The 20,982-nt window shown below is 54.2% G+C and overlaps 2 protein-coding genes across 2 annotated transcripts; one reads left to right on the plus strand and one right to left on the minus strand.

Moving 5' to 3' along the window:
• Positions 1-10,648: 10,648 nt before the first annotated feature.
• Positions 10,649-12,402, minus strand: LOC141069441 (uncharacterized). The gene is made up of 3 exons (XM_073558970.1): positions 12,230-12,402; positions 11,879-12,035; positions 10,649-11,774 (listed from the first exon to the last, which is right to left on the minus strand). The coding sequence occupies exons 1-3, from the start codon at positions 12,342-12,344 to the stop codon at positions 10,754-10,756; spliced, it is 1,293 nt and encodes a 430-aa protein (XP_073415071.1). The 5' UTR covers positions 12,345-12,402; the 3' UTR covers positions 10,649-10,753.
• A 1,554-nt stretch (positions 12,403-13,956) lies between these two features.
• MRPL2 (mitochondrial ribosomal protein L2) lies at positions 13,957-20,781 on the plus strand. Its single transcript, XM_073558972.1, has 7 exons — positions 13,957-14,344; positions 14,451-14,589; positions 19,546-19,687; positions 19,826-19,941; positions 20,009-20,119; positions 20,186-20,259; positions 20,326-20,781. Exons 1-7 carry the CDS (start codon positions 14,282-14,284, stop codon positions 20,542-20,544), a joined length of 864 nt encoding a protein of 287 aa, XP_073415073.1. The 5' UTR covers positions 13,957-14,281; the 3' UTR covers positions 20,545-20,781.
• The last annotated feature ends 201 nt before the right edge of the window (positions 20,782-20,982 follow it).

A 20,982-nucleotide genomic window follows, 5' to 3' on the forward strand; every position in this document is an offset into this window, starting at 1 on the left:
GAAAAGTCACAACTTTGGCATCGATCAGATTAAGAGAAGAGCCAGTCAACAAAGTTGGTAGTCCCAACCGGACCGCCTGTAAGTTCCAGTTCCACTGGAAGCAGAATTTTAGTAAGTGAGGAAAAGGGTACCTGGGAGTCTGAGCAACATCCTCGATTGTTACCCAGACTCAGTCGTTTTCCTGACGGCTTCACTGAAGAAGGGCAAGAAGGACAGTTCCTTCTTCAATGTCCAGCGGATCCATAGTAAAAACACAGTTGGTTGTTTCTACGGTGTCTCCTCTCTTTTTCCTTCAATGACGTGGCACCAACCTCCATGGGCTCGGGACTAGATGCAGAGTCTCTCAGATTGGAGAATAAAGGGGTCTCCTGCAGCATGACCCCTCTTGCCCACAGCCTACGGTCCATGCGGACAGCCTGGATCATAGCATCCTCCAAAGAATCCGGTGGAGGATGAAGGGCTAGGGCATCTTTCAAACGTTCGGACAGGCCTCTACAGAACAAACCCCAGAGGGCAGCATCATCCCAGGAGACCTCCGCTGCCCAGCGTCTGAACTCAGAGCAGAACCATTCAGCAGAGTGCCTCCCCTGTGTCACACTCATCACCATATCCTCTGCCAGACGCACTCTATCAGGCTCATCATAAATGTTCCCCAGAGCCTCAAAGAACAAATTCACTGACATACGTTCAGGAGCAGAGGAAGAGAGAGAGAAAGCCCATGCCTGTGGAGCCCCCCAAAGAAGGGAAATGACGACCTCCACCCTCTGGAACTCATCCCTGGAGGAGCGGGGCCTCAGAGAAAAAAAAAAGCTTGCATCCTTCTCTGAACGACCTGAACTCCCTTTTATCCCCTGAGAAAGGGTCTGGCAATTTGACTGGAGATTCAGGGGATGCCAATGACACATCTCTATCCCCAGCACTAGGAGCCCCTGCAGCGACAGCCCCCTGCACAGTATCCACCAACTGTTGCTGGGTCTGGGCCATCGTGCGCTGTTCCACATTAAGTTTGTGGAACATTTGGGTCAGGTGCTTGACCTGATCAGCCAAGGCTTGTATGGGATCCATGAGGAAAACACACTTTTTTTTTCCCCTCCTTCAGAGGAAAAAAAACTGAAAGGGTCAGCTATAATGTCAGGAGCCCCGCACTGCACTTGCTCACTGAGCCAGTGCGTGTGTCCTGAGTACAAAAACAGTGCTCAATGTTACCAAGGGGCATCGACAGAGACAGAAACCAGATGAAGCCAGGGTCAAAGCACAAGACAGCAATACAGTACCAAAGGGTTAGACAGAATGGAAAGTCAGGACGCAGCAATAGATCAGAAAACTAGAACGGGCAATAGACGGTACAATAGGGACAAACTGTAACGGAGTAACGATAGCCAAGCCAGGAGGTCAGAACCAGAGAAGACAATAGTACCAAAACGAGAGACGGAGTACAGAGTGAGGAAACAGGCCGGGTCATACACGGGAAGCAAACAAGCAACGCAGAATACATGCACACAAGGGGTCAGACACACCAGAACAACAGTATAGCTGACAGAGAACCCTGGTAAAGAGTGAGTATAAATACCCCTCCCAGATCCAGAAAGAGGCCACGAACACTTAAGCCTGTGAGTGCAGGGCAAGAACCCTGTTCAATCCATGACACCATTATACTGTAAGAAGTAATATATGGGGCCCATTATTCTGTATGAAGTTATATATGGGACCCATTATACTGTATGAAGTAATATATGGTGCCCATTATACTGTATGAAGTAATAGATGGTGCCCATTATGCTGTATGAAGTAATATATGGTGCCCATTATGCTGTATGAAGTAATATATGGGGCCCATTATACTGTATGAAGTAATATATGGGGCCCATTATACTGTATGAAGTAATATATGGGGCCCATTATACTGTATGAAGTAATATATGGGGCCCATTATACTGTATGAAGTAATATATGGGGCCCATTATACTGAATGAAGTAATATATGGGGCCCATTATACTGTATGAAGTAATATATGGGGCCCATTATGCTGTATGAAGTAATATATGGTGCCCATTATACTGTATGAAGTAATATATGGGACCCATTATACTGTATGAAGTAATATATGGAGCCCATTATACTGTATGACGTAATATATTGGGCCCATTATACTGTATGACGTAATATATGGGGCCCATTATTCTGTATGAAGTAATATATGGGGCCCATTATACTGTATGAAGTAATATATGGGGCCCATTATTCTGTATGAAGTAATATATGGTGCCCATTATACTGTATGAAGTAATATATGGGGCCCATTATTCTGTATGAAGTAATATATGGGGCCCATTATACTGTATGAAGTAATATATGGGGCCCATTATACTGTATGAAGTAATATATGGGGCCCATTATACTGTATGAAGTAATATATGGGGCCCATTATACTGTATGAAGTAATATATGGGGCCCATTATTCTGTATGAAGTAATATATGGGGCCCATTATACTGTATGAAGTAATATATGGGGCCCATTATACTGTATGAAGTAATATATGGGGCCCATTATACTGTATGAAGTAATATATGGGGCCCATTATTCTGTATGAAGTAATATATGGGGCCCATTATACTGTATGAAGTAATATATGGGGCCCATTATACTGTATGAAGTAATATATGGGGCCCATTATTCTGTATGAAGTAATATATGGGGCCCATTATACTGTATGAAGTAATATATGGGGCCCATTATTCTGTATGAAGTAATATATGGGGCCCATTATACTGTATGAAGTAATATATGGGGCCCATTATACTGTATGAAGTAATATATGGGGCCCATTATTATTATTATTATTTATTGTTATAGCGCCATTTATTCCATGGCGCTTTACATGTAAGGAGGGGTATACATAATAAAAACAAGTACAATAATGTTGAACAATACAAGTCATAACTGGTACAGGAGGAGAGAGGACCCTGCCCGCGAGGGCTCACAATCTACATGGGATGGGTGGGGATACAGTAGGCGAGGGTAGAGCTGGTCGTGCAGCGGTTTGGTCGATCGGTGGTTACTGCAGGTTATAGGTTTGTCGGAAGAGGTGGGTCTTCAGGCTCTTTTTGAAGGTTTCGATGGTAGGTGAGAGAATGATATGTTGTGGTAGAGAGTTACAGAGTAGGGGTGATGCGCGAGAGAAATCTTGTATGCGATTGTGGGAAGAGGAGATAAGAGGGGAGTAGAGAAGGAGATCTTGTGAGGATCGGAGGTTGCGTGCGGGAAAGTACCGGGAGACGAGGTCACAGATGTATGGAGGAGACAGGTTGTGGATGGCTTTGTATGTCATGCTTAGGGTTTTGTAATGGAGTCTCTGGGCTACTGGGAGCCAGTGAAGGGATTGACAGAGGGGAGAAGCTGGGGAATAGCGGGGCGACAGGTGGATTAGTCGGGCAGCAGAGTTTAGAACAGATTGGAGGGGTGCAAGAGTGTTCGAGGGGAGGCCACAGAGCAGGAGGTTGCAGTAGTCAAGGCGAGAGATGATGAGGGCATGGACTAGGGTTTTTGCAGATTCTTGGGTGAGGAATGAACGGATTCGTGAAATATTTTTGAGTTGAAGTCGGCAGGAAGTGGAAAGGGCTTGGATATGTGGTTTGAAGGAGAGATCAGCGTCAAGGATTACTCCGAGGCAGCGAGCTTGTGGGACTGGGGAGAGTGGGCAGCCATTTACTGTAATTGATAGGTTCGTAGGGGGGGTCACGTGAGATGGGGGAAAGATGATGAATTCTGTTTTGTCCATGTTGAGTTTCAGAAATCTAGCGGAGAAGAAGGATGAAATAGTGGACAGACATTGAGGGATTCTGGTTAGTAGGGAGGTGATATCTGATCCAGAGATGTAGATCTGTGTGTCATCAGCGTAGAGATGATACTGAAAACCATGAGATTCTATGAGCTGTCCCAGGCCAAAGGTGTAAATAGAGAACAGCAGGGGCCCAAGGACTGAACCTTGTGGGACTCCGACAGATAGGGGGCGAGGTGAAGAGGTGGTGTGTGAGTGGGAGACGCTGAATGTCCGGTCTGCTAGGTATGATGAGATCCAGGATAGGGCCAAGTCTGTGATGCCGAGGGATGAGAGGGTCTGTAATAATAGGGAATGGTCCACTGTGTCAAAGGCAGCTGACAGGTCCAGGAGGAGGAGGACAGAGTAGTGTCGCTTGCTCTTGGCGGTTAAGAGGTCATTGGTGACCTTAGTAAGGGCAGTTTCAGTGGAGTGGTGTGACCGGAAGCCAGATTGTAAGCGGTCGAAGAGGGAGCAAGAAGAGAGATGGGAGGATAGTTCAAGGTAGACGTGTTGTTCCAGGAGCTTGGAGGCGTAGGGGAGAAGTGATATAGGGCGATAGCTAGATACAGAGGATGGGTCAAGAGAGGGCTTTTTGAGGATAGGTGTGATGGAGGCATGTTTAAAGCTTGAGGGGAAAACACCAGTAGTTAGTGATAGGTTGAAGAGATGGGTTAGGGTTGGGAGGAAGACTGTGGTGAGGTTTGGTATGAAGTGGGATGGGATCGGGTCGAGGGCACAGGTGGTGAGATGTGATCTTGAGAGTAGAGTGGAGAGTCGATCTTCTGTAATGGTGGAGAAGTTGGTTTTGAAGGTGGAGGGCTGGGAAGTCGGGAGGAAGGGCTCTGGGGGTTGTTGACCAAAACTGTCTCTGATGTTATCAATCTTCTGCTTGAAAAATGAGGCAAAGTCTTCAGCTGAGTTGAGTGGGGAGGGAGGAGGTGCTGGGGGGCGGAGGAGAGAATTGAAGGTGTTGAATAACTGTTTAGGGTTGTGAGACAGGGAGGATATGAGAGATGAGAAGTAGGTTTGTTTAGCTGTGGCGAGTGTGGTCTTGAAAGTAGTGAGGGACTGTTTGAATGCGATGAAGTGCTCGTTGGAGTGGGATCTTTTCCATCTGCGCTCAGCAGCCCTGGAAGCTCGCCTCAGTTCTTTGGTCAGGCTGGTGTGCCAGGGCTGTCTGTTGATTTTGTGAGTTTTGGTATGTGTATGTGGGGTAGCGGATTCCAAAGCTACAGCTATTGTGGTGTTATATAGAGCAGCAGCGTCATCTGCATTGTGTAAGGAACTTATATCTGTGAGAGGGAGGAGGGATTCAGAGAATGAGTGTAGGTCAAGGTGTTTAAGATTCCTGCGAGGGTGTGAAAGTTTGTGGGGTGGGGATTGTAGACATGGAGTAAAGAGAGAAGAGAATGTGAGAAGGTTGTGGTCAGAGAGAGGAAGAGGTGAGTTAGAGAGGTTAGATAGGGAACAGAGGCGGGTGAAGATGAGGTCCAGTGTGTGGCCATCTTTGTGGGTGGCTGTAGAAGACCATTGAGTGAGGTCGAAGGAGGAAGTGAGAGATAGGAGTTTAGTGGCAGTTGAGAGGGAAGTGTCAATGGGGATGTTGAAGTCACCCATGATGATAGTAGGGATGTCCGTGGAAAGGAAATGAAGTAACCAGGTGGTGAAGTGGTCAAAGAAGGTGGTGGCTGGCCCTGGGGGGCTGTAGATGACAGCCAGTTGGAGGGGGAGTAGATGCGCACAGAGTGCACCTCAAAGGAAGGGAGGGTAACAGATGGTGGCAGTGGGATTGGGGTGAAGGAGCAGGTATCTGACAGGAGAAAACCAACTCCTCCGCCATGTTTGCTGCTGGGGCGGGGGGTGTGGGAAAGGTGGAAGCCGCCATACGAAAGTGCAGCAGGAGAGGCTGTGTCAGAAGGGGTGAGCCAGGTTTCGGTGATGGCGAGGAAGGAAAGTTTGGTAGTAACAAAAAGATCATGGATGTAGGAAAGCTTGTTGCAGACAGACTGTCCATTATACTGTATGAAGTAATATATGGAGCCCATTATACTGTATGAAGTAATATATTGGGCCCATTATACTGTATGAAGTAATATATGGTGCCCATTATGCTGTATGAAGTAATATATGGGGCCCATTATACTGTATGAAGTAATATATGGGGCCCATTATACTGTATGAAGTAATATATGGGGCCCATTATACTGTATGAAGTAATATATTGGGCCCATTATACTGTATGAAGTAATATATTGGGCCCATTATACTGTATGAAGTAATATATTGGGCCCATTATTCTGTATGGTCATATATGGGGCCCATTATTCTGTATGAAGTCATATATGGGGCCCATTATACTGTATGAAGTCATATATGGGGCCCATTATACTGTATGAAGTCATATATGGGGCCCATTATACTGTATGAAGTCATATATGGGGCCTATTATACTGTATGAAGTCATATATGGGGCCCATTATACTGTATGAAGTCATATATGGGGCCCATTATACTGTATGAAGTCATATATGGGGCCCATTATACTGTATGAAGCCATATATGGGGCCCATTATTCTGTATGAAGTAATATATTTGGCCCATTATACTGTATGAAGTCATATATGGAGCCCATTATACTGTATGAAGTCATATATGGGGCCGATGATACTGTATTAAGTCATATATGGGGCCCATGATACTGTATGAAGTCATATATGGGGCCCATGATACTGTATGAAGTCATATATGGGGTCCATGATACTGTATGAAGTCATATGTGGGGCCCATTATACTGTATGAAGTCATATATGGGGCCCATTATTCTGTATGAAGTAATATATGGGGCCCATTATACTGTATGAAGTAATATATGGGGCCCATTATACTGTATGAAGTAATATATGGGGCCCATTATACTGTATGAAGTAATATATGGGGCCCATTATACTGTATGAAGTCACATATGGGGCCCATTATACTGTATGAAGTCATATATGGGGCCCATTATACTGTATGGAGCATTATATGGGGCACATAATACAGTATGGAGCATTATGTGGGGCCCATTATACTGTATGAAGTCATATATGGGGCACATAATACAGTATGGAGCATTATGTGGGGCCCATTATACTGTATAAAGTCATATATGGGGCACATTATACTGTATGGAGCATTATGTGGGGATAGGGGATGAGTTTCTGTTTGTTGTGGATCTGACCGCTGGGACCCCCATGATCCTGGGAAACGTAGCTTTGAAGAGAAGGGGCCATGTAAATGGAGCTGTGGTCAGTCATACGCACTGTGGCGCCATTCACATGTGGCTCTTCAAATAATAATAACACAGTATAGCAGAAAGTCACTGATCGGGGTGAGGAGGGCTATAGTTTGTGGGGTTTGTGTGCCCGGCCGACCATTGCCATGAATGACCCTTGTTCTGGACACTTCTGTGTTGCTCTTGTCTGTGCGTGTGATGCCGCTGACATCTTTGGGTTTGGATCTTTTTTTCTATTTATCTAAATCAAAATGTCCTCAGTGTTACCGGATAGATATGAGAATTTACCTTGTGTGTGGGGGGGGGCGTCATTTTGGTGTTCGCCTCAGGCAGCAGAGAGGCTCGCCAGACCCCACAATCGTGTATTAACCCCCCGGACCCCACAATCGTGTATTAACCCCCCAGACCCCACAATCGTGTATTAACCCCCGGAGCCTCGCCAGACCCCACAATCGTGTATTAACCCCCCGGACCCCACAATCGTGTATTAACCCCCTAGACCCCACAATCGTGTATTAACGCCCCGGACCCCACAATCGTGTATTAACCCCCCGGACCCCACAATCGTGTATTAACCCCCCAGACCCCACAATCGTGTATTAACCCCCCAGACCCCACAATCGTGTATTAACCTCCCAACTCCTACCAAACTGCCCCTTAGGCCTCTTTCACACTTCTGTTTTTTACAATCAGTTAAAATCTGCCAAGTTTTGAAAAAAAACGGATCCGCAATTTTTTTTGTGGATCCGTTTTTTCCCCCTTTGACTTCCATTATTGGCGGATCTTGACGGATTGCTGTCCGTTGCATCCGTTTTTGTGAGGATCCGCCATAATGTTGCTGTCAACATCCTCAAAGATTTCCAAACGGAGCTTGCAACTAGTGATGGGTAGCTCCCGAAGGAGCCGGCTCTAAGAGCCGGCTCTTTATAGTGAATCATATGAGCCGGCTCCTGGCAGGGAGCCAATTGAAATTTAAACGGCTCTTTGCCAGCTCACGTTCCACAGTCAGTCCCCTCTTGCCCCGCCCCTCCCGGCAGTAGTCACTCTGATCTTATCCAGGAGACTGAGAAAGAATGCGCCTCCTGCTGCCGCACATAGCACTCACAGCCCCCTCCAATCTGTGACAAGCATTCCTTGCCCTCTTGTGATTGTTTTTAAGTTAACACACACGCTGTGTTCCTGGCAGCCTGCCCTACCCTGGATGGATGCAGAGTGTAACAAACAGTAGTGACTGCAGATTGAGGTGCGTGTAATCAAATCCTCCCAATTTTGCAACCATATTGGTGACGGTGAGGAACTTGGGTATTAATTTCCTCACAGACTATTTTTAAAATACCCACAAATAAATAAAGAGGGAGGTTGATCGCCTGCAGAGAGGAGAGGAGTGCACGGACAGTGGATAACAAGATGAGTGACAAACCAAGTAGGATTTGGTCGCATTTTGATTACATCGACAACACAAAACCAGAATGTAAGAATCAGCCCCTCCGAGCTCCAGCACTTGGTCTTTCTTAATGACAATCTGCCCAAATGACAAGCTTAACATGTTGCACTTTTAAAAATGGTTTTCTGCTGCTGTTTTGAGCATTTGTTATATTTTTGCACATTTTATATTTGTTAATGTTTTCATACTAAACAGAATACACACGCTGTTATTTTGGAAATGATCAGGGGTAAAGGGGTAGGCTCAATTCTTACCTTTCCCGGCTCCAGCGGAGCATTTTCTCTTCTGCCTCAGGGGCCAGAGATGCGACAGGCATGACATGCCCACAGAACTCCGTGCTGTCACCGCCCGAGCCACAACGGCACAAAGTCCTTATCTAAATCCGCCTGGATGCAGATGCAACATGTGACGCTGCAGTTTTGCAGCAGACAGCCCACAGCGAACTTGCCAAGTGTGAAGGTAGCTTTAAAATGTGGCACTGATAATTAGGGTCTTGTTGCTATTTTGTGTTTGTTAAAGTTTTTACAGCAAATAATATAAAATCTGGTTATTCTGGAAACTATTCTGTTTTATGTCATAAATTGGCACGTGTGTAGATTTTTACTATAAGGTATACAATCATGCACATACCATACACACCATACCATACACACCATACCATACACATACCAGAATTTGGCTTCAAATTTAAAGCCAAAGGTAATAGGAAATGAAGAGCCGGCTCACCAAAAAAAAAAATCGCATTTTACCCATCACTACTTGCAACGTTTTCTTTGCCGGCGGATCCTCCAGACACGGATTTAACCCGAAGTTCTGTCTGTGTGCCTGAAAAAAAAATTCTCTCTCTCTCTCCCTTTCCCGGCCAGCGGTTCCTCTTAGTTTCCTCATTCTGCGGATCCTGTGCCATCCGTTCACATCACTTAACGGATCCGCTTCTCCGGCTTTTTACTGACACTTCAGTTTTTTGCATCAGTTATAATCCGCCAAAAAGGCGGAGAAGCGGATCCGTTCTAAAGTGATGTGAACGGATGGCACAGGATCCGTTTTCAGACGGATCCTGAAAATCAAATCGCTGGCCGGGGGGGGGGGAAAGAAAGAAAGAAAGAAAGAAAGAAAGAAAGAAAGAAAGAAAGAAAGAAAGAGAGAGAGAGAGAATTTTTTTTTTGTCCGGCACCCAGAAAGAAATTCGGGTTAAATCACTGTTTGCAGGATCCGCCAGAGAAAAAAAACGTTACAAGCTCCGTTTTGAAATTTTTGAGGATGGTGACGGACAGCAACTTTTGGCGGATCCTCACAAAAAACGGATGCAACGGACGGCAATCCGTCACAATCCGCCATTAATGCAAGTCAATGGGAAAAAAACGGATCCTCAAAAAAAAATTGAGGATCCGTTTTTTTTCAAAACCTGGCGGATTGTGACTGATTGTAAAAAACGGAAGTGTGAAAGAGGCCTAAGGCTACTTTCACACATCAGGTTTTCGGCGTCAGGCGCGATCCGGCGTCGTGCCGGAATGCCGGATCCGGCAAATGTTTTGTAAAACCTGATGTGCCGGATCCGGTTTTCTGCCGGATCCGTCTTGTTCTTGACAGACAAAACCGGATCCGTCTCATCCGGTTCATCCGTTTTTCTGACGGATTACGCCGGATCCGGTTTTTAAAATTGACCCTTGTGGCCCCTCAAGGCAGAGTACACTGGGATGACAGAGTGTGAAAGATTTGTGCCCTAACCAAACTTGTGTACCTTCTGGACCAGCAGTATATACCTTAGCCAACCAAAGTTGGCTATCTTGTCATGGTCTTAATATTTTTAGCTTTAGGCCACAGTTGTGTTCCTGGTTGTGTTTTATGCAAAGTATTTCACCTTTTAACAAAAGTTGTGTACATTGTTAGGAAATCACCAACAATAAACACAACTTTTTAGGTGAAATACTTTGCTTCAAACACAACCAGGAACACAACTGTGGCAAAAAGCTAAAATTTACCCACAGTTATATACCTGGTTTTGAATACCTTTTTACCTTTGAAATACCCTGTATTTAACCTTTTTTTTAAACATAGTTCGCCGCAGAAAGAAATGACAGACAACCATTGTGAAACGATAATTTAACTTTTATTTAAATTTTTTTTTTTTTTTTTTAAAGTTTTTAAAGTGCAAAAAACTTTTTTAATAAAGGTTTTAAACCCAATGGGCATTTTTATTAAAAAACACACATTACAATTCTGTGTATTGTGGGGTGGAAATACTGCTGGAGGGGCTGCGGGACACTTCGACACTGGGTGTGTGGAGAGAGGACTGGGATCGTGGTGGGGAAGGAACAGTTAGAGGTGAAGGTGTGGAAAAAGCTACAGAATGGGTGGACATGTGGGAGGCAGAAGAGGTGGTGGGCGGTGGAGTGGAGGGTTGGGCAGGGACTGTAGGAGCAGATGATGTTGATGGAAAGTTGTATGGGGAAGGAGTTTGGTACGGGGAAGGAGTTTGGTACGGGGCAGGTTGCTGGAAGTGGGGAGATGACTGGTACTGGGGAGGTTGCTGGTACTGGGCAGGTTGCTGGTATGTAGTAGGAGGGGGAGGATGAAAAGTGGCTGGAGGGGGTGCAGATGTAATAGGAGGGGGAGGATGGAAAGTGGCTGGAGGGGGTGCAGGTGGAGGAACTACAGTGGTGGGAGGAGGAGGTTGGGAGGTAACCTGCTGTAGAGCACCGTGGCACGAATGCATTACATGCATCTGCTGGGTAGGAGATAGCGTTTCCATGCGCTCCACAACAGACCTGAAAAAGGTGTGGTTTGGCGAAGATCTTGCTTCTGAATGCATGGTTTGCAGAAGTGTCTTCACATCCAGAATGCTGGAGTTGATCTGCTGAAAGCCTGCGGAGATTTGCTCTGAAAAGACTTTGAGACAGTTCTGGAAAGATGCATTCAGATGCAATAACTCTTGCGCATAACTCTTTTCCTGACCCCTCTGCCGCTGCCGCCCAGTACCCGCAGGTGTACTAGAGGTGGCAGGGGCAGAAGGGTGGGGTAAAGGGAAAGCGATCTCCTCACCAGCAGCTTCATGTAATGTAGGCGGCCACGATGCTCCTGTGCTGGTGGATGGGACAGATGGGTCGAATGTGTGGGAAGGCAGGGAAGGTGCAGATGTACCGGGGCGGTCGAAGTGTCCCTCGGTGCCGGTCTCCTCAGGGATCGCCTCAGAAGGGTCCAATCGTGCAGGCTCCCAAGTGCTGCTCACCGTGCTGTGGAATAAAGAGAAAAAAAAACAATTAAAATACTGACATGGTATGGCCCTGGCTGAAAAAAAAAAGTTACATCTTTTTCACATGTGGTGTGTAATATTTACCTTCTGGTGACCATTGTTTCCCGGAGGAACGACAGGGCTTGTGCGTACTTGTACTTGCTCCTGCGTCCTCCAGATCCACTCGGGGCCCGCATCTCTTTATTGAACTCCTTCTTGAAACGATCCCTCACAGACCGCCACCGCTTCACAATTCTGTTCCCTGAAACGAGAAAGGAGTGGTTAGTATACAACATCAGTGTTTCCCAAACTCCAGTCCTCATGGTCCCCAGGGGTCATGTTTTCAGGATTTCCATAGTAAATAGAAATCCTGAACACATGATCCGTGGGGACCACGAGGACTGGAGTTCGGGAAACACTGGTTTACATCAAGCAACCGGTACTGTATATACTTACGCTCTTTAATCTGGACCCGAGCATCGAGGTCCTCCCAGCGGCCCACAAGGAGCGAACAGATTTCCTCCCAGAGTCGTCGGGTAACGATAAGGTCAGCGTGGCGGCGGTCAGCCATATTCCAGAGCGGCTCCCTTTCTCTGACGAGATCGATGAGGCAGTCCACATCAATCCCTCCATCCTCACTGTCAGAGTCGGGAGCACGCTGTGAAGGCTGTTAAAGAAAAAGACAAAAATAACATAATTAGCCTCCACAAAAGAAATGAAATAAAAGGTGCAAAAAAAAAGCAAAAATATGTATACTTACACGCTGGTGACCGCCGCGTTGCTGTCGCCGACGACCCTGGGAGGCACTGCGAGGACCTCTTGGCCGAGCACCAGATTGGGAAGACTAGAGAAGAAAACAAAAAATGTTATGTCTTTGGATGTAGGCATTTGTTTGCTGTGTGTGGTCTGCAGAACATTGTTTTCTATGTGTTGTGTGTAGTGTGATGTTGTGTTTCTGCGTTTGATGAAAAAAACTTACCAATTGTGAGCCCACTCCAGGTGTCTGTCCACCCCTTCCTTCTTCTTCTGGGAGCTCCTCTTCAGCTTGTGATTCCTGTTTTGAAATAAAAGGCAATGAATAGACATATATTACAGAGATGATGGATTTTGGAAATAAAAACTTACTGTCAAACGCTGACGATGCGAGGGAGGGCTCCCAGAAGAAGATGTGCTGTCTTCCTGCTGGCCAGACTCCATGCCTGTGGGTGGTGTTCCTGCTGCTGCTGCCAGTGCTGCTGCATCTCTTGGGCGGCTGTTGAATAAAGAGAAACAAAGGGCCAATGAATATCTTGATATTCCATGGCCCTAGTGTGGAGGAATGGGGGATTTGATAATTACCGTCTCTCATCTGCTGCTGGACTCCCCTCCCGTTCAGCATGCTGCTCCATTTGGGGTGTTGCTGATGGTGCTGCTGCTGCAGATGTCTGCTGCCTTCTCCTGCTCCTGGTTGCTGTCTTGGGTGGCATGTTGGGTGTGGCTGAGGGTCCCATTGTCTTCCTTTTATATATCTCCTGTGGGCAGAGCTACTGAGCATGCTCAGATCAAAAAAAACGGATCCGGCGCATTGCGGCGCTCATAGGCTTTCATTGTGTGAAAAAGCCGGACGCGCCGGATCCGGCGTGTCCGGCTTTTTCGCCGGAGACAAAAAAAGTTACAGTAGACGTTTTTTCCAGACGCCAGATCGCGACACATTGCCGGATCCGGCGAAAACCGGATGAAACGCATGGCGATCCGGCGCAAATGCAAGTCAATGGGGGGGGAACCGGATCCGGTTTCTGTCAAAAGCGACGGATCGCGCCTGACGGCAAAAACCTGATGTGTGAAAGAGGCCTAAGTATTACACCCCTCCGCCCACCCGTCTGTGACCGCGGAGACAACGGGCTCCCGGCGGCTTCTCTTCCCGCCTGCGCTCCGTCACCCTCTAGTGGGCGTGTCAGGGGTGGTGACAGTGTCTGTGAGCCGCAGCGCTGATTGGTTCACGACGGGAGTGAGGGCGGTGATTTTATGCGCGCGCTCACTTCCCGATCCCGGGGCAGGCTGGGAGGGCGCGCATTCGGGAGCACAGATGGAGCAGGCTTATGTGTGCGCCACCTGTATCTTCAGGCGCCATTAACCACAGAACACTACAGGCTGCTCCACCTGTGCTGTCACGGCAAGCAGCTGTGCTGAGAGCGTACACATAGGGGGCACAAGTCTGTGAGAAGCGCGCTCCCGAATGCGCGCCCTCCCAGCCTGCCCCGGGATCGGGAAGTGAGCGCGCGCATAAAATCACCGCCCTCACTCCCGTCGTGAACCAATCAGCGCTGCAGCTCACAGACACTGTCACCACCCCTGACACGCCCACTAGAGATCTGCGCTACAGGCTGCAAACTCGTTTCCCGCCTTTCTACGTCAGACCACGCCCCGGAAGTGACGTCAAACCCGGAAACTGCACGCTAGCGCTCCGAGTGCGGAGCCGCTGTGACCGCCGCCCGGCCCTGCTGATCTACACGTCTCTTCCCTGCAGTGATGGCGCTCAGCGGCCTGACCCGCACCCTCCGCGGCCTCTCACTGAGCTGCCTCCGCCTCCAGGTGCGCCCCCCCCCTCCCATGTGCCTGCGCCCGCCTCAGGCCGCTCTCGTGTTGGGGCCGGCGCTCTCTTGTGGCCATGTATCTATGAGGCTCCTTTCTTCTTTAGGCTGCCGCCTCCTCACTGCTGCCGTCTAGAAGTCTCCTCACCACAGCGCCCCTCCATGGGATAGAGATATGGAAGCCTCCCGCTAAGTACACCATCAACCCCATAGGAAAGAGGAAAACCGGCGGCCGGGACCATACCGGTATGTAACTGTCATATCTGTGTATGAGACCCTCACAGCTGCGTGTGCCCCCCCTCTGGTCTTGCTGCTCGCCCTCCCCCTCTGGTCTGGCTTCTCTCTCGCTCGCCCCCCCCTCTGGTCTGGCTGCTCTCTCGCTCGCCCCCCCCTCTGGTCTGGCTGCTCTCTCGCTCGCCCTCCCCCTCTGGTCGTCTGGCTGCTCTCTCGCTCGCCCCCCCCTCTGGTCTGGCTGCTCTCTCGCTCGCCCCCCCCTCTGGTCTGGCTGCTCTCTCGCTCGCCCTCCCCCTCTGGTCGTCTGGCTGCTCTCTCGCTCGCCCCCCCCTCTGGTCGTCTGGCTGCTCTCTCTCTCCCCCCCCCCCCCCCCTGGTCTGGCTGCTCTCTCGCTCGCCCCCCTCTCTGGTCTGGCTGCTCTCTCGCTCGCCCCCCCCTCTGGTCTGGCTGCTCTCTCACTCGCCCCCCCTCTGGTCTGGCTGCTCTCTCTCTCCCCCCCCCTCTCTGGTCTGGCTGCTCTCTCGCTCGCCCCCCTCTCTGGTCTGGCTGCTCTCTCGCTCGCCCCCCCCCTCTGGTCTGGCTGCTCTCTCGCTCGCCCCCCCCTCTGGTCTGGCTGCTCTCTCGCTCGCCCCCCCCTCTGGTCTGGCTGCTCTCTCGCTCGCCCTCCCCCTCTGGTCGTCTGGCTGCTCTCTCGCTCGCCCCCCCCTCTGGTCTGGCTGCTCTCTCTCTCGCCCCCCTCTCTGGTCTGGCTGCTCTCTCGCTCGCCCCCCCCTCTGGTCTGGCTGCTCTCTCACTCGCCCCCCCTCTGGTCTGGCTGCTCTCTCGCTCGCCCCCCCCTCTGGTCTGGCTGCTCTCTCTCCCCCCCCCCCCCCCTGGTCTGGCTGCTCTCTCGCTCGCCCCCCCCTCTGGTCTGGCTGCTCTCTCCCCCCCCCCCCCCCCCCCCCCTGGTCTGTCTGCTCTCTCGCTCGCCCCCCCTCTCTGGTCTGGCTGCTCTCTCGCTCGCCCCCCTCTCTGGTCTGGCTGCTCTCTCGCTCGCCCCCCCCCTCTGGTCTGGCTGCTCTCTCGCTCGCCCCCCCCTCTGGTCTGGCTGCTCTCTCGCTCGCCCCCCCCTCTGGTCTGGCTGCTCTCTCGCTCGCCCTCCCCCTCTGGTCGTCTGGCTGCTCTCTCGCTCGCCCCCCCCTCTGGTCTGGCTGCTCTCTCGCTCGCCCCCCCCTCTGGTCTGGCTGCTCTCTCGCTCGCCCTCCCCCTCTGGTCGTCTGGCTGCTCTCTCGCTCGCCCCCCCCTCTGGTCGTCTGGCTGCTCTCTCTCTCCCCCCCCCCCCCCCCCCTGGTCTGGCTGCTCTCTCGCTCGCCCCCCTCTCTGGTCTGGCTGCTCTCTCGCTCGCCCCCCCCTCTGGTCTGGCTGCTCTCTCACTCGCCCCCCCTCTGGTCTGGCTGCTCTCTCTCTCCCCCCCCCTCTCTGGTCTGGCTGCTCTCTCGCTCGCCCCCCTCTCTGGTCTGGCTGCTCTCTCGCTCGCCCCCCCCTCTGGTCTGGCTGCTCTCTCGCTCGCCCCCCCCTCTGGTCTGGCTGCTCTCTCGCTCGCCCCCCCCTCTGGTCTGGCTGCTCTCTCGCTCGCCCTCCCCCTCTGGTCGTCTGGCTGCTCTCTCGCTCGCCCCCCCCTCTGGTCTGGCTGCTCTCTCTCTCGCCCCCCTCTCTGGTCTGGCTGCTCTCTCGCTCGCCCCCCCCCTCTGGTCTGGCTGCTCTCTCACTCGCCCCCCCTCTGGTCTGGCTGCTCTCTCGCTCGCCCCCCCCTCTGGTCTGGCTGCTCTCTCTCCCCCCCCCCCCCTGGTCTGGCTGCTCTCTCGCTCGCCCCCCCCTCTGGTCTGGCTGCTCTCTCCCCCCCCCCCCCCCCCCCCTGGTCTGGCTGCTCTCTCGCTCGCCCCCCCCTCTGGTCTGGCTGCTCTCTCGCTCGCCCCCCCCCCCTGGTCTGGCTGCTCTCTCACTCGCCCCCCCCTCTGGTCTGGCTGCTCTCTCGCTCGCCCCCCCCTCTGGTCTGGCTGCTCTCTCTCCCCCCCCCCCCTCTGGTCTGGCTGCTCTCTCGCTCGCCCCCCCCTCTGGTCTGGCTGCTCTCTCGCTCGCCCCCCCCCCTGGTCTGGCTGCTCTCTCACTCGCCCCCCCTCTGGTCTGGCTGCGCTCTCGCTCGCCCCCCCCCCCCCCTCTGGTCTGGCTGCGCTCTCGCTCGCCCCCCCCCCCCCCTCTGGTCTGGCTGCGCTCTCGCTCGCCCCCCCCCCTCTGGTCTGGCTGCGCTCTCGCTCGCCCCCCCGCTCGCCCCCCCCCCTCTGGTCTGGCTGCGCTCTCGCTCGCCCCCCCCTCTGGTCTGGCTGCGCTCTCGCTCGCCCCCCCCTCTGGTCTGGCTGCGCTCTCGCTCGCCCCCCCCTCTGGTCTGGCTGCGCTCTCGCTCGCCCCCCCCTCTGGTCTGGCTGCGCTCTCGCTCGCCCCCCCCCTCTGGTCTGGCTGCGCTCTCGCTCGCCCCCCCCCCTGGTCTGGCTGCTCTCTCTCTCGCTCGCCCCCCCCCGGTCTGGCTGCTCTCTCTCTCGCCCCCCCCCCCCCCTGGTCTGGCTGCTCTCTCTCTCTCTCTGCCCCCCCCCCCTGGTCTGGCCGCTCTCTCGCTCGCCCCCCCCTCTGGTCTGGCCGCTCTCTCACTCGCGCCCCCCCCCCTGGTCTGGCTGCTCTCTCTCTCGCCCCCCTCTGGTCTTGCTGCTCGCCCCCCCCTCTGGTCGTCTGGCTGCTCTCTCGCTCGCGCCCCCCCCCCCCTGGTCTGGCTGCGCTCTCGCTCACACCCCCCCCCCCCCCCTCTGGTCTGGCTGCGCTCTCGCTCTCACCCCCCCCCCTCTGGTCTGGCTGCGCTCTCGCTCACCCCCCCCTCTGGTCTGGCTGCGCTCTCGCTCGCCCCCCCTCTGGTCTGGCTGCTCTCTCACTCGCCCCCCCTCTGGTCTGGCTGCTCTCTCGCTCGCCCCCCCCTCTGGTCTGGCTGCTCTCTCTCCCCCCCCCCCCCTGGTCTGGCTGCTCTCTCGCTCGCCCCCCCCTCTGGTCTGGCTGCGCTCTCGCTCGCCCCCCCCCCCCTCTGGTCTGGCTGCGCTCTCGCTCGCCCCCCCCCCCCCCCTCTGGTCTGGCTGCGCTCTCGCTCGCCCCCCCCCCTCTGGTCTGGCTGCGCTCTCGCTCGCCCCCCCGCTCGCCCCCCCCCCTCTGGTCTGGCTGCGCTCTCGCTCGCCCCCCCCTCTGGTCTGGCTGCGCTCTCGCTCGCCCCCCCCTCTGGTCTGGCTGCGCTCTCGCTCGCCCCCCCCTCTGGTCTGGCTGCGCTCTCGCTCGCCCCCCCCTCTGGTCTGGCTGCGCTCTCGCTCGCCCCCCCCTCTGGTCTGGCTGCGCTCTCGCTCGCCCCCCCCTCTGGTCTGGCTGCGCTCTCGCTCGCCCCCCCCTCTGGTCTGGCTGCGCTCTCGCTCGCCCCCCCCTCTGGTCTGGCTGCGCTCTCGCTCGCCCCCCCCTCTGGTCTGGCTGCGCTCTCGCTCGCCCCCCCCTCTGGTCTGGCTGCGCTCTCGCTCGCCCCCCCCTCTGGTCTGGCTGCGCTCTCGCTCGCCCCCCCCTCTGGTCTGGCTGCGCTCTCGCTCGCCCCCCCTGGTCTGGCTGCGCTCTCGCTCGCCCCCCCCCCTGGTCTGGCTGCTCTCTCTCTCGCTCGCCCCCCCCCGGTCTGGCTGCTCTCTCTCTCGCCCCCCCCCCCTGGTCTGGCTGCTCTCTCTCTCTCTCTGCCCCCCCCCCCTGGTCTGGCCGCTCTCTCGCTCGCCCCCCCCTCTGGTCTGGCTGCTCTCTCACTCGCGCCCCCCCCCCTGGTCTGGCTGCTCTCTCTCTCGCCCCCCTCTGGTCTTGCTGCTCGCCCCCCCCTCTGGTCGTCTGGCTGCTCTCTCGCTCGCGCCCCCCCCCCCTGGTCTGGCTGCGCTCTCGCTCACACCCCCCCCCCCCCCCCTCTGGTCTGGCTGCGCTCTCGCTCTCACCCCCCCCCCTCTGGTCTGGCTGCGCTCTCGCTCACCCCCCCCTCTGGTCTGGCTGCGCTCTCGCTCGCCCCCCCTCTGGTCTGGCTGCGCTCTCGCTCGCCCCCCCCCCCTGGTCTGGCTGCGCTCTCGCTCGCCCCCCCCTGGTCTGGCTGCTCTCTCTCTGCCCCCCCGGTCTGGCTGCTCTCTCGCTCGCCCCCCCCTGGTCTGGCTTCTCTCTCCCTCCCCCCCTCCTCTGGTCTGGCTGCTCTCTCCCTCCCCCCCCCTCTGGTCTGGCTGCTCTCTCGCTCGCTCCCCCCCCTCTGGTCTGGCTGCTCTCTCGCTCGCTCCCCCCCCTCTGATCTGGCTGCGCTCTCGCTGGCCCCCCCTGGTCTGGCTGCTCTCTCTCTGCCCTCCCCCCGGTCTGGCTGCTCTCTCGCTCGCCCCCCCTGGTCTGGCTGCTCTCTCTCTCTGCCCCCCCCTGGTCTGGCTGCTCTCTCGCTCGCCCCCCCCCCCCCTGGTCTGGCTGCTCTCTCGCTCGCCCCCCCCCCCCCTGGTCTGGCTGCTCTCTCGCTCGCCCCCCCCCCCCCTGGTCTGGCTGCTCTCTCGCTCGCCCCCCCCCCCCTGGTCTGGCTGCTCTCTCGCTCACCCCCCCTCTGGTCTGGCTGCTCTCTCGCTCACCCCCCCCCCTCTGGTCTGGCTGCTCTCTCGCTCACCCCCCCCCCTCTGGTCTGGCTGCTCTCTCGCTCACCCCCCCCCCTCTGGTCTGGCTGCTCTCTCGCTCGCTCCCCCCCTCTGGTCTGGCTGCGCTCTCGCTGGCCCCCCCTTTGGTCTGGCTGCTCTCTCGCTCGCCACCCCCCCCCGGTCTGGCTGCTCTCTCGCTCGCCACCCCCCCCGGTCTGGCTGCTCGCTCCCCCTCTGGTCTGGCTGCTCGGATAGGGGGGCTAATTGTGCTGGTTTCTCACAGGTCGTATCCGTGTGCGTGGCATTGGTGGGGGGCATAAGCAGCTTTTCCGGATGATTGATTTTCAGAGACTGCGTTATGTGCCGGGTCATGAAAACGCTAGTTTCCAGGAGACAGTGGTGCAGGTCCGCTACGACCCCTGCAGGTAATGTCACCGCTATCCCTCCTGTTCACATCCTGGCCTCCTCTGGGCCTCGTGGTGTCCTGTTTTTGGTGACAGATCATGTACTACTCTCCCCCCTAACATCAGTAGGTCAGTGTTCCGGTCTCTTGGTCTCCACAGGTCGGCGGACATCGCTTTGGTTGCAGGTGGGAGGCGGAAACGTTGGATCATTGCTACAGAGAACATGAAGGCCGGAGATCTGATATCGTCATCTGGGCACATCGGTCGCATGGCGGGTATGATCCCGGGAAGGGATGGGGGTGTGGATGCCACAATCATGGTAACCTTCTGCTCATTCGTCAGTATCTGCACAGGAGGGCGACGCTCACCCGCTCGGTGCGTTGCCAGTCGGCACCCTGGTTAATTGCCTGGAGGTGATGCCTGGGAAAGGTGCTGAGTTCATCAGAGCTGCTGGTGAGTCTGGTGCCTACCTCTGGGGGAAGAGGCTTCTGTCACATCTGACGTGTCACTCTCTCACAGGGACGTGCGGGGTGTTGCTGAGGAAGGTCAATGGAACCGCCATTGTGCAGCTGCCCTCCAAGAGACAAGTGCAGGTGAGCGTCAAGATCTCCACCCCCGTAACACTGCATACTGCAGTCTGACCCTTCTCTCCTACACAGGTGCTAGAAACCTGCGTGGCCACCGTAGGGCGCGTCTCCAACATTGACCACAACAAGCGGGTGATCGGCAAAGCTGGGCGGAACCGCTGGCTGGGAATCCGACCGTCCAGTGGACTCTGGAAAAGGAAGGGTGGCTGGGCCGGACGCAAGATCAAACCACTGCCTGCCCTCAAGAGCTATGTGAAGCTGCCAAGTGCCAGACCAGCACCCCGGGCCTGACCCCTGCAGGGACCCACTGACTGACCGCCCCATTGTGTGACTGTTTACTTGTCGGGGTCAGCGGCCCCATTATCTGACTGTTCCACCTGCGGACTGAATGCTGGGTGGGGTGTAGCTTACCTGGATTGCATCCCCCAGTGCTAGGTCACCATGCAGATTCCTGTCTGGCAGATTAGCGCTACCTTTACTTGCTCGGTAGAGGGCAGTAATTGTGGAATAAAATAACTGAACCTCTTATTACTGTCTCTTTTCTCCCCTCCGCCAGTTTTGTGCGGCCAGTGAGGAGGAGGAGGATCTGTAATAGGTCCTAACCACAACTCCAACATCTTAGGAGGAAATACTGTAACTGCTTCCTTGACGTGGCCAGTTTGCATTTGTTTTCTCCTTCCCCCATGACAACACGACCTAGAGAGGGGATCCGCCCTTCAAGGACAGGAA

Source organism: Dendrobates tinctorius, unplaced genomic scaffold, assembly GCF_039654945.1.
Source record: "Dendrobates tinctorius isolate UK_male_01 unplaced genomic scaffold, ASM3965494v1 ptg000264l, whole genome shotgun sequence".
In the NCBI taxonomy this organism is placed as follows: domain Eukaryota; kingdom Metazoa; phylum Chordata; class Amphibia; order Anura; family Dendrobatidae; genus Dendrobates; species Dendrobates tinctorius.

What these genes read in the sequence shown, in the direction of transcription:
- LOC141069441 (XM_073558970.1), bottom strand. Translation starts at nt 12,344, where the DNA reads ATGGCTGACCGCCGCCACGCTGACCTTATCGTTACCCGACGACTCTGG. An exon ending in TCGGGTCCAGATTAAAGAGC is followed by an intron (nt 12,036 to 12,229) that starts GTAAGTATATAC and finishes TTCTCGTTTCAG; the next exon opens with GGAACAGAATTGTGAAGCGG. An exon ending in GAAACAATGGTCACCAGAAG is followed by an intron (nt 11,775 to 11,878) that starts GTAAATATTACA and finishes TTTATTCCACAG; the next exon opens with CACGGTGAGCAGCACTTGGG.
- MRPL2 (XM_073558972.1), top strand. Translation starts at nt 14,282, where the DNA reads ATGGCGCTCAGCGGCCTGACCCGCACCCTCCGCGGCCTCTCACTGAGC. An exon ending in GTCCGCTACGACCCCTGCAG is followed by an intron (nt 19,688 to 19,825) that starts GTAATGTCACCG and finishes TGGTCTCCACAG; the next exon opens with GTCGGCGGACATCGCTTTGG. An exon ending in GCACATCGGTCGCATGGCGG is followed by an intron (nt 19,942 to 20,008) that starts GTATGATCCCGG and finishes CTCATTCGTCAG; the next exon opens with TATCTGCACAGGAGGGCGAC.